This window comes from Seriola aureovittata, chromosome 13 (assembly GCF_021018895.1).
Source record: "Seriola aureovittata isolate HTS-2021-v1 ecotype China chromosome 13, ASM2101889v1, whole genome shotgun sequence".
Lineage (NCBI taxonomy): Eukaryota > Metazoa > Chordata > Actinopteri > Carangiformes > Carangidae > Seriola > Seriola aureovittata.
Window position 1 is genome coordinate 186929 of NC_079376.1, and position 16321 is coordinate 203249.

Below are 16321 nucleotides of genomic sequence, written 5' to 3' on the forward strand. Positions count from 1 at the left end.
CTATGACATTTTTATGCCTTACTATATTATGATGTTCTTTAAACTTTTTATTCTTCACTATACTATGACATTTTTATGCCTTACTATACTATGACTTTTTTTATTTACTTTTTATTCCTTACTATACTATGTCGTTTTATATACTTTACTATACTATGACGTTTTTTAAAACCTTTTATGCTTCACTATACTATGTTTTTATGTGACTTTTTATGCCTTACTATACTATGATGTTTTTATGACTTTTTATAGCTTATTATACTATGAAGTTTTTTTCACTTTTTATGCTTCACTATACTTTAATATTTTTTTCACTTTTTATGCTTCACTATACTTTAATGCTTTTTTCATTTTTTACGCCTTACTAAACTTTGACTTTTTTAAAAATGTTTATGCCTGACTATACTATGACATTTTTTTGAGTTTTTATGCCTTACTTTACTATGACTTCATATGGCTTGCTATGCCTTGAATTTTTTATGGCTTTTTATTCCTTACTATACTAAGTCATTTTCAGGCCTCACTATACTATGACGTTTTATTCACTTTTCATGCCTTACTATCCTTTGACTTTTTTTTAAAAATGTTTATGTCTTACTATACTATGTCGTTTTTCAACCTTAATATACTATCACGTTTTTTAATCTTTTTATGCCTTACTATACTATGAAGTGTTTATGACTTTTTATGCCTGACTATGCTATGACGTTTTTATACCTTAATGTACTATGTTGTCTTTATGAGTTTTCATTCCTTGCTATATTATGACGTTTTTATGCCTTACTATATTATGAAGTTTTTAAACTTTTTATGCCTTACCATAATTTGACCTTTATTGAATTACTATGGTGTGACTTTTTTATACCTTTTTATGCCTTACTATACCAACTTTTTAAACATCTTTCATGCTTTATTGTACAATGTTTTTTTTTAATGTTTTTTTATGCCTTATTATACTATAACTTTTTTATGAATTACTATGCTGTGACTTTTTTATAACTTTTTATGCCTTACTATACTTTGACTTTTTATGAATTACTATTGTGTGACTTTTTTATACTTATTTATACCTTATATTTTATGACTTTCATGAATTACTATGCTGTGACTTTTTAAAAATCTTTTATGCTTTATTGTAAAATTACTTTTTTATTACTTTTTATGACTTACTATGCTCTGACTTTTTTATGACTTTTTATGCCTTACTATCCTATGACTTTTTAAATATCTTTTATGCTTTAATGTACAATGACTTATACAATATACTATGACATTTTATGAATATTTTTTATTCCTTATTGTAAAATGACTTTTTGAGTCTCACTATGCTCTGACTTTTTATGACTTACTATACTGTGACTTTTTAAATTTTCTATGCATTTATGTACAATATCTTAAAAAGGAATATATTTTATTAAATTTTCATTTTTTTAAAATTTTATTCTTTTACATTTTCATGCCTTATTATACTATTATGTTTATTGACATTTTCATGCCTATGACATTTTTATGACTTTTTACGACTCACTATACTGTGCAGTTTTATGCATTCCTATACTATGATGTTATATACTTAAATATTCTGAGTTTTTTTATAGCTTACTACTCTATCATGTTTCTGTTTATGTATGTACATATATATGTATGGTTGTATGTATGTTTTTTGTATACATGTACTTGTTTGTTCAGTATTATCATTCATTTTGTGTCAGTGTCATACTGTGGCAGAATTAGTGAATTTACACAGTTTTTTTATTAGAAACATGGAAAAATATACACAACTTGAAGAAAACGTGATTTTTTTTTTTCCCGCAGACATCACAAACATCAGTGTGGTTACAAAAACCTCCAGTCTTTATATAAACCCAATCAAAGCTGCTGCTGCAAAAGACACTGAGACACAAAGTCAACATGTTCTATCACACTTTTTTTCATGACTTTACTTGGTGATATATAGATTTGTATGTATGTACACAAGCATGTATGTGTTGTAGGTATGTATGTATATATGTACATATTTAGGTATGTACATATGGGTGTATGTAGGTACATGTAGATATATTGTATATTTATTTGGTTTTTTTAACATGTAAGGTAACTTTTTGCCACTAGATGTCATAATTTCACTATTTCATATTGTTGAATTTAGTATTTCTTCCTTGACATAACTGTCAAAAACCTCCACCCATATCCAGTCAGCCAAAACTGTGGCAAGGGGCACAAACTAAACATTAAGTACAGCTGAGGCTGATGGGAATGTCATCACCACCGACTATTTTGACCTGCTAACCCAAACCCAACACAGAAGAAGATATCAGTAAATCACAAAACATTCCTTTGAACAGTCATTCCTTTAGCACCATCCTCAGGTCAATTCTTCAGTAGGTTCAATACTTTAGAACCACATAACTGCAAAACTAATGAATTGATAGCAGCTGCTATACTTTGTGCTTAGCACTAATTGGCAATCAAATACAAAAGTTAAATGAAACCCTTTCAATATTAATAATATTTAATGGTATTCATACAAGTGATTATACGTCTTAACAGTAGTCAAATCATTTTTTGTATTTCCATCACTCATTTTGACATTGGGGAAAATTCTAAAACATTTTAACTTTGATAAAATGTGTTTGTGATTTGAAACAGTGCCCAGTGCTCCTTCTGAAGAAGATATTTTTTAATGGGGTAAAGTCTCAAACCCAAGTCCATTTCCAGTTGGGCCAACTGTCATCCTGTTAAACATATGAATGAGCTCACAGAGAGATCAAAATCCCCATAAAGCTGACACAGGTTCAGGTGAAAGAGGATGCATGTGGGTGTACCTGTCTGTCAGAGGACTGCACACTTAAAAGGATTTTTGATCATAGGAATATAGACCTATTTGGACACAATACAAATCCCCCTCTGAAAACCGGCCACTGTTAATGAGTTAAGAATACCATCATGTGTTAAATCACTTAAGAAATGTGTCATTTTGATGTTAAGGAAGAATAAAAACCTGCCCTGAATATCCACAAGTACGAGTCATTTTTTTTTAGCAGTTTTGGTGTGTTAGATTTTATTTCAAGATCCCTGTGTTATAACACAGTCTCTTGAGGTTCAACAAACATTCAATATTTAGTGGTATGTCCTTTAAATGTCAATCGAACATTCATGCCAGGCATCTTATACCACAAATAAAGCTTTGAGCAGAACAAATTTACACTAATTCCATGTCTTAATTGTCTATCCTATGTGTTTAAAACAAAAAATGTAAATAAAAAACAGAAAATCAGAGGGAGTAAACATCATCCACAAACCCTCTACAGTGATAGTGCAATTCATCATAAAACAAGTTTAAAAATTCAGAGTAAAAATCAAAAACCATCACAGGTTGTAAGTGTTATGGCGCGTTGATAAAACAATAATGTCAGATTGATTTGAAGACAGCGCAAAGAGAAGCATCATCCTCTCCGGCCTTCCCACGTGGAAGAGGCAGTCTGATCTGGGTTTTCTGGGTTTGCATAAATCCTTTCACTTGCTGTAATGACACACAGAGTCCATGGCCAGCAGGATGCTGCAGAGAGAAACAAAACTCATTCACTTCAGAATCAAACCTTTCACCGAGGCCAGAGACTTTTTTCTTTGTTTGTCACATGGCTGCAATTCCTCTGTTAGTGCAGTAGATCCCAACCTTTTCCAGCTCATGGCCCACATCCGAACCCATTACAACACAGAGGCCAAATCCTAATTACAATGTCCACTCTCTCTCCTTTAACTCTTCCTGTTTCTAACCAGCTCTCCATTTTGATTCTCCAGTTTTTTGCCATGGATATGATCTTTTATCGCACAATCAGACTGAGATAGTAACAAGTAATGATGTGGTCTGGCCGGCGACAACAAAAAGTTCTGATCATTGGTTTATCACAGTGACGTAATACAAGAGAAATTAAAATGGATGTGGGGAAATGTTTTTAAAGATCATTTAAAAACTTTTATTTTATAATTACATCTTTTCACTGAATTTCTGTAAGTGTGTACATTTTATTAAATGGTAAAAAAGCCAAAGATCCTAGAGTCCAAGAAGATGTCTTCTTTTTCAAAACTGTAGTCTGAAACCCAGATATTCAGGGCACAGTAGAATCTGTTTCTTTACAAAGCAGCAAATCCTATTTGAGAAGCTGGAGCCGTGACTGTTTGACCTTTTTGGTTGACTTAGGGTTTAAATGCTTCATGGATTATTCACAATACAGTTTATTTCTATGAAACAACACATCAATTTAACAACAAATGGTTTTGCACAAAAAAAAACAAAACAAAAAAAAGTTTATAAAGATAAAAATGTGTTGAAGTTTGGACCGTAGACGTACCTGTCTGCAGAGTATCCTCTCTCACACAGGTTGACCAGAGCGTACAGATGTCTCAGAGCGTATTCATACTGAAAAACAAGAGGACATCACGGGTCACAAGTATCCCCACAGTCTGAGCTTCAGGACATCACCCTTTAAATGTTAATGAACAAACTTTATTTTCGCCTGTTGTGTTTGTTCCTGAAACGTTGAACATTTTCTGAATAAATTCACAGCCGCATCAAAGTATTTGTGTTTCATTTTATACAGAATAAGAAACACAGAGTATTTAAATATAACTTCCTGATCTGGTCAGAAGTTTAGAGCTGCTCCCTGTGTCGTCATCACATCTTCTCTAAACTCCTGATATCTCTGATGAACAGAGCAATAACACCTTCCTGCATGACACTTCTTTATGTTCCTCATCTATTTTATGAAACTTTTGATACAGGATGTTCAATTATTTCAAGTTAATACAAAAGCTTATTCACTGATCAGTTGTTTGATGTTTGTTCAGTTTACACTGATATAAAACAGGAAATCCTATAATTGGAATAGTTGGAACCAGATCTGATTAAGAATTAATTATTAATTATTAAAATAGTTCAGGTAACACAGTTGCATAAAACGACAACTACGTTACCTGGTGGGGAAAATGATCATGAATATCGTCCTAATGAACCCCGTCACTCTTCACTTCCTGATCATCCAGAGCAACAGCAGCCTCAAGCTTTCTTTACCCACGTCTTTTTCAGCAGCTGATGTTAATGCCAAACTGTTCCCTCTTCGTTATGTCACTGAACACGGGACATTCCCCTCTGATGCCAGTTTTGTGAATTAAACTTGAAGTGTGAAAATAGACACGTTGACTTGTCTGTGTCACTCATGAGGAGAACAGACCATTGTTAAGGTTACCATTAACACACTAGGAAGTCTATGGCTGCAGTGCACAACAGGAAGCCTTATGTGGCAATTTGTGGGCGTTGGTTATGCAAATCATCCATTCACCTCCTCATGAACAGGTGCTATTCAACAAGCAACTCATGAAAGACAAATCTGTGCAGATGAAACCTCACAGAAAATGTTCAGAATGAAAACACAGAATTGTTTTCACCTGAGACTTTAATGCTTCACATGCTTTTCATAAATTCATGATGTAAGAACTAAAACTCCTTCTGTCTCTCAGATTAGTGTCAGCTGACTGTAAACTGAAAGTGGATCTGGTCTGTGCTCATGTGAGACAGTTGTGGTGCTTCCCCTTTAACAGTGACTGTGACTAATGAACCATGAGAACAGGGCCGGAGCTCTACCTCAGCTTTGTGCCAGTTGAAGCACTCGTGTTTGTAGTGCTGGACCGCAGCCTTGTAGCACTGATGCTGGGACAGGTCGGCTCTGTCGTTCAGAACCTCCTCCGCCTTCATCTTGTCACCCGTCACCCTCTCCACCACTCGGTGCATCATCTCAGCCAGCATCTCCCTGACCTGAACACACACGTTCACACACTGTCAGAATCTGTCACGAACCTGAGGGCATACTCCATCGTCCAAACGGTACCTGAAACACGCAGCGTCCTGGACGTTACCTTGAGGTGGGCGTTCATCTCCATCAGCAGGCCCCTCGCAATGCTGATGTCGTTGGAGGCCATCAGCTTCCTCTTGAGGATGGCCAGAGGAACGTCAGGGCTTGGGGTCAGATCCAGATTGGTCACTGGCTGCAGTGTCAGTGGAGGGGCGGGGGGGCTGTTTGCTTTGTTGTTACCCTGAAACATTATCACCTTCATGTGGGCCATTGTCTGTAGAGAGGGAAGAAACTCTACGTGAGTCAAACATGTGGTCTCCCTGTGAGCTCCCCTCCAGTCACAGAGATGAAACTAACAGGTCGAGTATCTGTTGGTTCTGCTCTCACCTTGTTGCCGTACTGCTGCACGTGGCTGGTGTTTGTGTGAGTCTTCACGATCTTGAACTGCTTCAGCAAAGTTTCTTTGGTTAAGTCCTCCTGGAAAGGACATCATCATCGACATCATCATCATCACAGACGGAACTGTTTTATAAGCAACAAAACATTTCCAAAAATACAGTGCAACAGTCAAAATGATACGTCATGGGTCACAGATTTACACTTTGGTTGGTGCTTTCCACTGATGAAGTTCTAGTTCCTGTTTGGGATGCCCATGTATGTTGTAGCCGACAGGTGTCACATGTGTATGCAAATGACCAGGTCTTAAAACAAGTCAATGCGGCTGAAACTTTCAACACTTCTTTTTCCTGCCTTTCTGGCTTCAGGTGTTTGGAACAGTGAATAAACAGATTGGACAGCATATATTCAGATATGAAAACAGTTTGCTGTTCTCATGAATTAATAAAAAGATCCTGTTTGGTGAATGTTACTGGACAGAGCCAGCTGCTCCTGTTTACAGTCTTTATGTTGAACTAAATTATCTAGCAGCTGGTTGTAGCTTCATATTGAAACAAAGAGATATAAGGAAGGTATCCGTCTTCTCATCCACTCTCCCCCAGAATACAAATAAGACAGTAAAACGTGAAGGGTGAAAATTAAAACTCTGGAGTGGTAATTGAAAATTAATCTGAAGTTAGTCTTTGTAAAATATATTACATATATGTTACTTTACACTCAAAATATGACAAAGAGCAGGGAAACGTCACCCACCACGTCAGAGTCTTCCATCCAGTTGACGCTGTACCAGTCGCCCAGGTACGTGTCCCTCTTCTCGTCATAGTAACAGGCGTAGGAGGACTCATGAGAGTTGGCTGCTGTGGTGGCGTACACTGGACAAACAAACAAACACCCTCCTGTTAGTTTCCATGAAGCTAACACACAAACACCTGAAGCTCTAAGCACCAGTGTGTAGATCCTACATCAGAACAGGTCCACACCTCTTCTATATGTGAAGGCCTGGTCTTTTACAGAGTAACTGCATCGAGCACACTGGACTAAAGAGAGGTTGTCAAAGAGAATCCCAGACACAGATCCAGCATGCAACTGTTGTAAAATGATTCTGTCTTCCTCTCTTCATACTTTTTGGAGCTGCCCCATGTTAGCAGTTTACTGGACTTCTGTATGTGAGACACTTTCAGAGCTCCTTGAAGTGACCCCGTCCTGTTCCAGCTCTGTGGAGAACCCTGATGTTCAACATGGCCCAATGAAACTCCTTGGTTCCTGTACGCTGCTGCCCGTCATCAAATAATCCACTCTGATGGACTTGAACTCGATTCCCTATATTTATTTAATTTTTTCAGTCTCCTTCTCTTTTTTCCTTTTTCTAATTGTTTGTTCAATTTGATATTATAAAAGATATTGTACTTGCTGCATCCCTTGCTGTATTTATATTTTATTCTGTTCTCTTATCTACTTACTTTGTATATGGGTGGGGGTGGGATTATAAAAAACAGTGTGTGAGTAAAATCATCTTTGGTTGCACAATGAAAACCAGAACTTTAGTCCACATCCTGTTCATCACATGAGGCTGAGCACGTGACGAGCAATAACGCTGAGCTTGACGTTCACGATCGCTCGGTTTTCCTGGCAGTGATTCTGATGAGGTAAAGTTCAACTCACCGTCAATGTCAGCAGGCAGATGGTTCATCATTGACCCAGACTCACACGCCTCAATGTAGAACACCATCTGTAAATATAAGTGAGTGTGTGTGTGAGAAAAAAAAGATGACGACCATCACCATCACCTGATGATGCCAGTGAATCACTGACTCGTACTGCAGGACATGTTGGTGTGGACCTTTTTGTACTTCCTGTTCTCGTGCATATATTTAATGGTTTCTTGGAGATCTTCAACATGGAGCTAGAGAGAGAGAGAGAGAGAGAGAGAGAGAACCATGTGACTCATATAAACAGTTATAAATAAAGTCATGTTGTTTATCTAACTAACATGGCGCTGGTGGAACTGTTGTATAAAACAATACGACACTGAGGTCATGACGTTGTTCTGAATGATTCAGTCATAGGAACGAGGACACAGACCTCTCCTCTGATATTTTTTCATTAACTGGTGAAATATTGACTGTTGAGTGTCTTAGCTAAGATTTACTCATAAGTACCAAACCCAGAGTACTGAGCCGGTGGGGTGTCAGCTCTGCAGGGATTTGGTCATAAACCAAAGTTTGGACAAACAAAGACTTGACATGACCCGATGATGGCGCTAAATGAAACGTAAAGGAATCAGGAAGCTAGAGTTACTGGACTGAAGCAGGTACAGATATCTGTATACTTAAAAATTACATTTAAAATCAATCTCATATTGACACTGGAGGAAAAGTCAGAGCAGCAGGATTCATCTTAATGAATGTCTGAACCGAATTTCACAATCCATCTGATCGCAGTTTTAATATTTCACTGACTAAAGGTGTCGACTGCTGCAAAGAAAAAAGAGTTTTATAGAAAACCAGGTTTAAATCTTTAAGATATCAAAGGTTTCAGTGACTGTCTGAGTATCTTCTCACACTGAACATTTCATCCCTAACACAGGATGTTTCACAGACCGTCAGCTCGTGACATACGTGAACAGTAGTGAGAGCAGGAAGTAAAAAGTGCTCACATCATCATCAGGAAAAGCCAGAATACCAGGAGCCCCGTGGTCAGTGAAATACACGAACACATGATCATTGGGACCGCTGCCAAAACAAAGAGAGCGAGGTCAGAAACAACAAACATGATGAACCATGGTTCTCTCATGTACCTGTACTGTCTGCTGTCACATTCAACTCTCCCTTCTCTTGTGTTTGTTCTTCTTCTTCTTTGTACTTGCCTCTTCAACACTTTTCCTGAGCCACCTTTGGTTTTTGAGGAGTCGCCTTTCAGCACAGCCAGGAAGTTTTCTGGGGTCACGTCCTGCAGAGAGACAGTGAGAAGTCGTTAAAGGGACAGTTCGACAGAGCGCTGTATAATCCTGCTGAGTGAATCAGAAAGGGGGGTAATACAGAGCACGCTGAAGGTGTGCTTGTGCGTAGGGATACGGTAGTTCAGTGGTTGAAAAATGTAGTGCCAAAGGAAAGAGTTGTTTTTCACAGGAAGATAAAGATGAAAAGAAAAATCTTCTACACGAAGCTTCATTTAAACAGATTGTTTCGTTTTTAAAAGTGTCTAACAGGTGTTTTTCTCATGGCCCCACCCACCGCAGCTCTTCACTCTGACACTTCCTGACTGGGAGCCAATGATCATGATCTACTGCAGGTAATGAACTAGTTATGAACAGCACAGATTTGCTCCAGTAAAAATATTTGCTCTCACCTCCCCAGTGTAATCTTTAGGAACTCCCTTGTACACATCTGTGCCGTTGGGCCTGTTGATCAGTATCCCGGGGGTGGGGTTACTGGAAGCAGAAACAAGGTTCAGACTTACGGAGGGAAGTGAAACTGATGACATGATGCAATATTCAGTGATCAGGTGACGGAGCTCCACAGCTGCAGATTCTCTTTGTGTAATTCTCAACAACGACATTAATGTAGAAAACTGCAGCGTTACAGTGTGATCAACGTCTGCGTCACATGACACATCATTTCACAGCAAATAAACTAACAGATATCAGTCTTTATGAGACACTGTGAGCTGCACTATTGTTATAATACAAGTTATTTATTAACCATAACACATGCTGATAATAATGTCGGCCATGAAAGAGTGTGATACGGATATAAAACATACAAAGTTGCATAACTTCACAGAAACTTGACCTACATCATGTCAGAGTATTTTCAGATGTGGAAACAGTGCTGAACAATAATAACCAGATCCTCAAACTGTCTTTGATTATTACAGATCAATCAACTTTCATCTTTACACGTGAGCTCCATCCAAAAACCATTTCTTCTGCTTATCACAAAGTCATCAGCTGAAGCTGACTCGCACTAAAAGCTAATGTTGGCTGAAACAATCTATAACTGATTGTTTAGTCAAGTTTTTTGTTGCGTAAAAACCGTGTTCTGTATTTTGTTATTAGCATTTTCTTCTTCTGCCTCTAAATTCCACAGGAGTCTTGATCCAGACAAAAGATTGAACTTCTTCAAACATTTGAGCAGGTTTTTATGATTTAATCTAAAGATCATGACTGTTTTACTGTCACACTGTAACAGTGACCCTGACTGAACTTGCTGCTCTCTCCCGGCTCATGTCAGGAATATCAGTCACAGCCCTGAAGGAAAACTAAAATGAGTTCCTCGTGACTCTGTGAGTCTCTTCAGCTCGGACACTGACGGAGCCCACACGAGTGTGATTACTCTCACAGATAAGAAATGATCATTATATCATTAATGATTTATATGCTTATTCATTATTTTCTTGACTGGTGGTCTGGTCACTGAAAATGTACGTGACAGTTTATGGTTTTTGGAGCTGGAACGATCAGTTGTGATTGTACTGTCTGAGCAGTTACAGATTAATTATGTCAGCTAATAAATTCATTGATGACTCTCAGCTCTACTTACATATGACCAGACCTTACTGATAATACTGAAACACACACATTATGTTTAATTTGACCCTAAAAAAAGCTTGTTTTCCTTATTAAATAACTTCAGTGCTTAGTTCTGTAAGATGTAATATATATGCTATTTTTTAAATACTTTTTGTACACATATTATTATCTATTTCTCTTTCTAAGTATTTCTTACTGACATTTTGCTGTTTTTCTTTCTTGTTCTGTCACTTTGCTGCTGTGACGCTGCAGATTTCCCCAGTGTGGGACTAATACAGGAATATCTTAGACAACATATATCATACAGCTTGTAAACAGTGACCAAAGAGAGTTAGAGCTGAAACTATTAGTCAATTAACTGACTAGTCAATTGGCAGAAAAATTATCGGCAACTATTTGATAATTAATTTGATCATTTTAGTAAATAAAAGAACTTCTGCACAGCCTCAACTTTGCTGCTTTTCCTTGACACATGTTTTCAGACAGAACATGTGAAGACGTCACCTTGGCGACTGTGAACATGTGATTTAAGATTTGGTTTTCTGTATCACATTCAGAAACAGTGTTTGACACACAGTCACATTCTACAAACTTACAAATGAGGAAGAATGAAGGTCAAAAACTAACAAGTACAATGAGTGTTTTTTTTAAGAGCAAAGAAGAAGTCACTGTATCACAGAGATCTGCTTCACAGAAACAAAGAGGCCAACTCACTCCTGACTCTGAGCCAAGTCATCGTACATCATAACCACTATCTGCTCGTCCGGGATCCCATTCCTGTGGACAATCTGGTAAGCATGGCAAGCATCGGCCTGAGAGAGGAGAGAGGAAGAACAGGTCAGCAGCTCGTTATCGTTAAGGCTCAAAGTGAGTGAAATGACCCGAGGTACCTGAGCAGCTTCATGATCAGAGCTATTCTTCCTATCTGATCTCCTTTAGGAAACACTGGAGCGTCCCTTACCAAAGGAAAGGAGACATGCCGTCCCACAATGCCTTGCTGCAGCAACATTTGAAACCGCAGCAGAACCACAAATGTAGAAAGATCAGAGCAGCTGTTTCTGTCTGATGGACTGAAGCTCAGATCCATAAATATAGATTTCTTCTCTTTCAATCAGTCAGGAGTCGTCATGAAGAACGAGCTGATGAATCTATAGTTCCATCATCATCATCATCATCAGAACTAAATACTGTAGTCTATACATTAATGTTGTTTCACTAAATCCCCTCCAATTGTGTAAAGACCTAAACATTCATTTGCTCTAGTTAACATATGTATAGAAATGTCAGGAAACTATAAAGTTCTGTCTGAATATCATTCATTCTCAGCGTATTATTTCTATTCAATTATTATTTTAATGGCTCAACTTTCTGCATTTGTGCTTTTCTTATTTCAACATTTCTGTTTCTGTTTGTTTCTGTGGTTAAAGGAGGATTCATCCAATGTGTTATAAATAAAGTTAGTTAAAATAAATTCAGTCAGATTCTTTTCCTCAGTCCTGATGAATTCTCCTTCACATCTTTCACCTCATGATGTTTTCCATCAGATGGAAAGAAGTTAGAGGAGGTTATTCTGACTTTTGACTTCAGCCTGAGGGTTTTAACGCCCTGAGAGGAGAAGTGACTGATCTGAGGGGAAAGTAGATCTTATCAAAAACCAAAGAGAAACAAGTGAGTCATGCAGTTTCCACTTATTCATGTCTCATGTAGTTTCTCTGTCTCTCTGTCACCTGGTGTCTGTCTGTAGTGTCCCTGTCTCTCTGTCACCTGGTGTCTGTCTGTAGTGTCCCTGTCTCTCTGTCACCTGGTGTCTGTCTGTAGTGTCCCTGTCTCTCTGTCACCTGGTGTCTGTCTGTAGTGTCCCTGTCTCTCTGTCACCTGGTGTCTGTCTGTAGTGTCCCTGTCTCTCTGTCACCTGGTGTCTGTCTGTAGTGTCCCTGTCTCTCTCTCACCTGGTGTCTGTCTGTAGTGTCCCTGTCTCTCTGTCACCTGGTGTCTGTCTGTAGTGTCCCTGTCTCTCTCTCACCTGGTGTCTGTCTGTAGTGTCCCTGTCTCTCTGTCACCTGGTGTCTGTCTGTAGTGTCCCTGTCTCTCTCTCACCTGGTGTCTGTCTGTAGTGTCCCTGTCTCTCTCTCACCTGGTGTCTGTCTGTAGTGTCCCTGTCTCTCTCTCACCTGGTGTCTGTCTGTAGTGTCCCTGTCTCTCTGTCACCTGGTGTCTGTCTGTAGTGTCCCTGTCTCTCTCTCACCTGGTGTCTGTCTGTAGTGTCCCTGTCTCTCTCACCTGGTGTCTGTAGTGTCCCTGTCTCTCTTTCACCTAGTGGCTGTAGTGTCCCTGTCCCTCTCACCTGGTGTCTGTAGTGTCCCTGTCTCTCTTTCACCTGGTGGCTGTAGTGTCCCTGTCTCTCTTTCACCTGGTGGCTGTAGTGTCCCTGTCTCTCTTTCACCTGGTGGCTGTAGTGTCCCTGTCTCTCTCACCTGGTGTCTGTAGTGTCCCTGTCTCTCTCACCTGGTGTCTGTAGTGTCCCTGTCTCTCTCACCTGGTGTCTGTAGTGTCCCTGTCTCTCTTTCACCTGGTGTCTGTAGTGTCCCTGTCTCTCTTTCACCTGGTGTCTGTAGTGTCCCTGTCTCTGTCACCTGGTGTCTGTAGTGTCCCTGTCTCTCTCACCTGGTGTCTGTAGTGTCCCTGTCTCTCTCACCTGGTGTCTGTAGTGTCCCTGTCTCTCTTTCACCTGGTGTCTGTAGTGTCCCTGTCTCTCTCACCTGGTGTCTGTAGTGTCCCTGTCTCTCTCTCACCTGGTGTCTGTCTGTAGTGTCCCTGTCTCTCTCACCTGGTGTCTGTAGTGTCCCTGTCTCTCTCACCTGGTGTCTGTAGTGTCCCTGTCTCTCTTTCACCTGGTGTCTGTAGTGTCCCTGTCTCTCTTTCACCTGGTGTCTGTAGTGTCCCTGTCTCTGTCACCTGGTGTCTGTAGTGTCCCTGTCTCTCTCACCTGGTGTCTGTAGTGTCCCTGTCTCTCTCACCTGGTGTCTGTAGTGTCCCTGTCTCTCTTTCACCTGGTGTCTGTAGTGTCCCTGTCTCTCTCACCTGGTGTCTGTAGTGTCCCTGTCTCTCTCTCACCTGGTGTCTGTCTGTAGTGTCCCTGTCTCTCTCACCTGGTGTCTGTAGTGTCCCTGTCTCTCTCACCTGGTGTCTGTAGTGTCCCTGTCTCTCTTTCACCTGGTGTCTGTAGTGTCCCTGTCTCTCTCACCTGGTGTCTGTAGTGTCCCTGTCTCTCTTTCACCTGGTGTCTGTAGTGTCCCTGTCTCTCTCACCTGGTGTCTGTAGTGTCCCTGTCTCTCTTTCACCTGGTGTCTGTAGTGTCCCTGTCTCTCTCACCTGGTGTCTGTAGTGTCCCTGTCTCTCTCACCTGGTGTCTGTCTGTAGTGTCCCTGTCTCTCTTTCACCTGGTGTCTGTAGTGTCCCTGTCTCTCTCACCTGGTGTCTGTCTGTAGTGTCCCTGTCTCTCTTTCACCTGGTGTCTGTAGTGTCCCTGTCTCTCTCACCTGGTGTCTGTAGTGTCCCTGTCTCTCTTTCACCTGGTGGCTGTAGTGTCCCTGTCTCTCTCACCTGGTGGCTGTAGTGTCCCTGTCTCTCTCACCTGGTGTCTGTCTGTAGTGTCCCTGTCTCTCTTTCACCTGGTGTCTGTAGTGTCCCTGTCTCTCTCACCTGGTGTCTGTCTGTAGTGTCCCTGTCTCTCTTTCACCTGGTGTCTGTAGTGTCCCTGTCTCTCTCACCTGGTGTCTGTAGTGTCCCTGTCTCTCTCACCTGGTGTCTGTAGTGTCCCTGTCTCTCTCACCTGGTGGCTGTAGTGTCCCTGTCTCTCTCACCTGGTGTCTGTAGTGTCCCTGTCTCTCTCACCTGGTGGCTGTAGTGTCCCTGTCTCTCTTTCACCTGGTGGCTGTAGTGTCCCTGTCTCTCTCACCTGGTGTCTGTAGTGTCCCTGTCTCTCTCACCTGGTGTCTGTAGTGTCCCTGTCTCTCTCACCTGGTGGCTGTAGTGTCCCTGTCTCTCTCACCTGGTGTCTGTAGTGTCCCTGTCTCTCTCACCTGGTGTCTGTAGTTGAACCAGCCGTTGGATCCAGCCACGATAACCACCCAGTTCTTCCCTCCGTCAGGCTGCTGGGAGGGAAACGCGTCCACCAGCCCGAGACTGAGGCCGAGCAGGACGGCGAGGACGGACCGACACATGTTCTAGGCTCCTGGAGGACGACAGGGACAATGTCTCTGAATACAGTCGGGTTTACCTGGACCGTGAAGAGGCACCGAACAACAACTGTCTAACACCTGACGGTCCGTGAGTCACATGACGATATCCACCCTCCGTCAGCTCGCTAGCTGTTAACATAACAAGCTAACCAGACGAGTGACTTAAACAGCGGAGAAGAAGAGAAAACGACAAAAACACGCTCCAAAAATAAAAGTTAGCGGCTTTAACTCGAAAGAGAAAAGAGACTTGTCTTTGTTTACCTTTGTTTAGTGACGTATGAAGGAGAGAGACCTGCGAAGCCGCTACACAAACCTCCCGAGCAGGAGTCACCGGGACATTTATATGTGACGTTGGGAAAAACCGATGATAGGAGTTCTACCGCAGTAGCCAATCAGAGGAGGCGGGGGGCGGGGCCTGATTGTAGACAGTCATGTGATTTGAAGAGCAACAACAAGTATCGACCTGTGTGTTTTCTGATGACACTGACTTTCCCATGTTCAACTGTATTCATCTCTGAATCACAAAACTTTACAGACACTGTGAAATTAATCAACAATAAGAAATCGGTGTATACTGCAAGCTTGATACAGGACGTAATATAAAACGCCTCCTTTATATAATTTATTCTTTTTTTTTTTTTTTAATTATTAATTATTAATTAATTTCTGTGCAACTTTTTCACTTTCTTGTTTTGCTTCCACATACTGTATATGTAATGATTTATTTGCTGAGATATATTTTTTTATACATAGAGAAGGACGATGCAGTGCCTCCTAGTGGACTATAAAACAAGAGACTTATTTGTGATGTCTGTTTATATTTGTTAATGACTCAAGTCGTCTTGATAAAGATGGTTTAAAAAAAAAAAAGGAAAAAAAAGCTGACATTCTGGTGAAGACAGTGAACCTCCCTCCCTACTCTCTCATAAACATGGCCGCTGAGGTTGAATCAGAAGCTTTAGTTTAGATTCTGAATGAAATTCTAACTCACACATAAAGAAGGTGACCAAAACAGCTTTTTATCATTTAAGAAATATTGGCAGAGTGTGGCCGTTCCTAATCCATAAAGATGTTGAGAATTCATGCTCTTATTTCTAATAGACCAGATTATTGCACTGCTCTATTTACTGCTCTTTCACAGCACTAAAATGAACAACTCCAGTTAATTCAGAACTGTGAAAGATCATATCAGCTGGTTTTAGCTTCAGATTCAGAGATGTTAAAGTCCTTTTACTTGTTTTCAAAGCTCTACACTGCAGATTCTCTGTGGTTTTATAATCTTTCACCAGCTCTCAGAAATTCTA

General features: G+C 40.2%; 1 protein-coding gene across 1 annotated transcript; it reads right to left on the reverse strand.

Annotated features, from left to right (window-relative positions):
• Positions 1-1734: 1734 nt before the first annotated feature.
• Positions 1735-15395, reverse strand: lgmn (legumain). The gene is made up of 14 exons (XM_056393582.1): positions 15279-15395; positions 14859-15010; positions 11491-11588; positions 9594-9675; positions 9112-9194; positions 8902-8977; positions 8086-8148; positions 7908-7974; positions 6999-7117; positions 6237-6326; positions 5914-6123; positions 5642-5812; positions 4353-4420; positions 1735-3559 (listed from the first exon to the last, which is right to left on the reverse strand). Exons 2-14 carry the CDS (start codon positions 14997-14999, stop codon positions 3517-3519), a joined length of 1311 nt encoding a protein of 436 aa, XP_056249557.1. The 5' UTR covers positions 15000-15010; positions 15279-15395; the 3' UTR covers positions 1735-3516.
• Between the last annotated feature and the right edge of the window lie 926 nt (positions 15396-16321).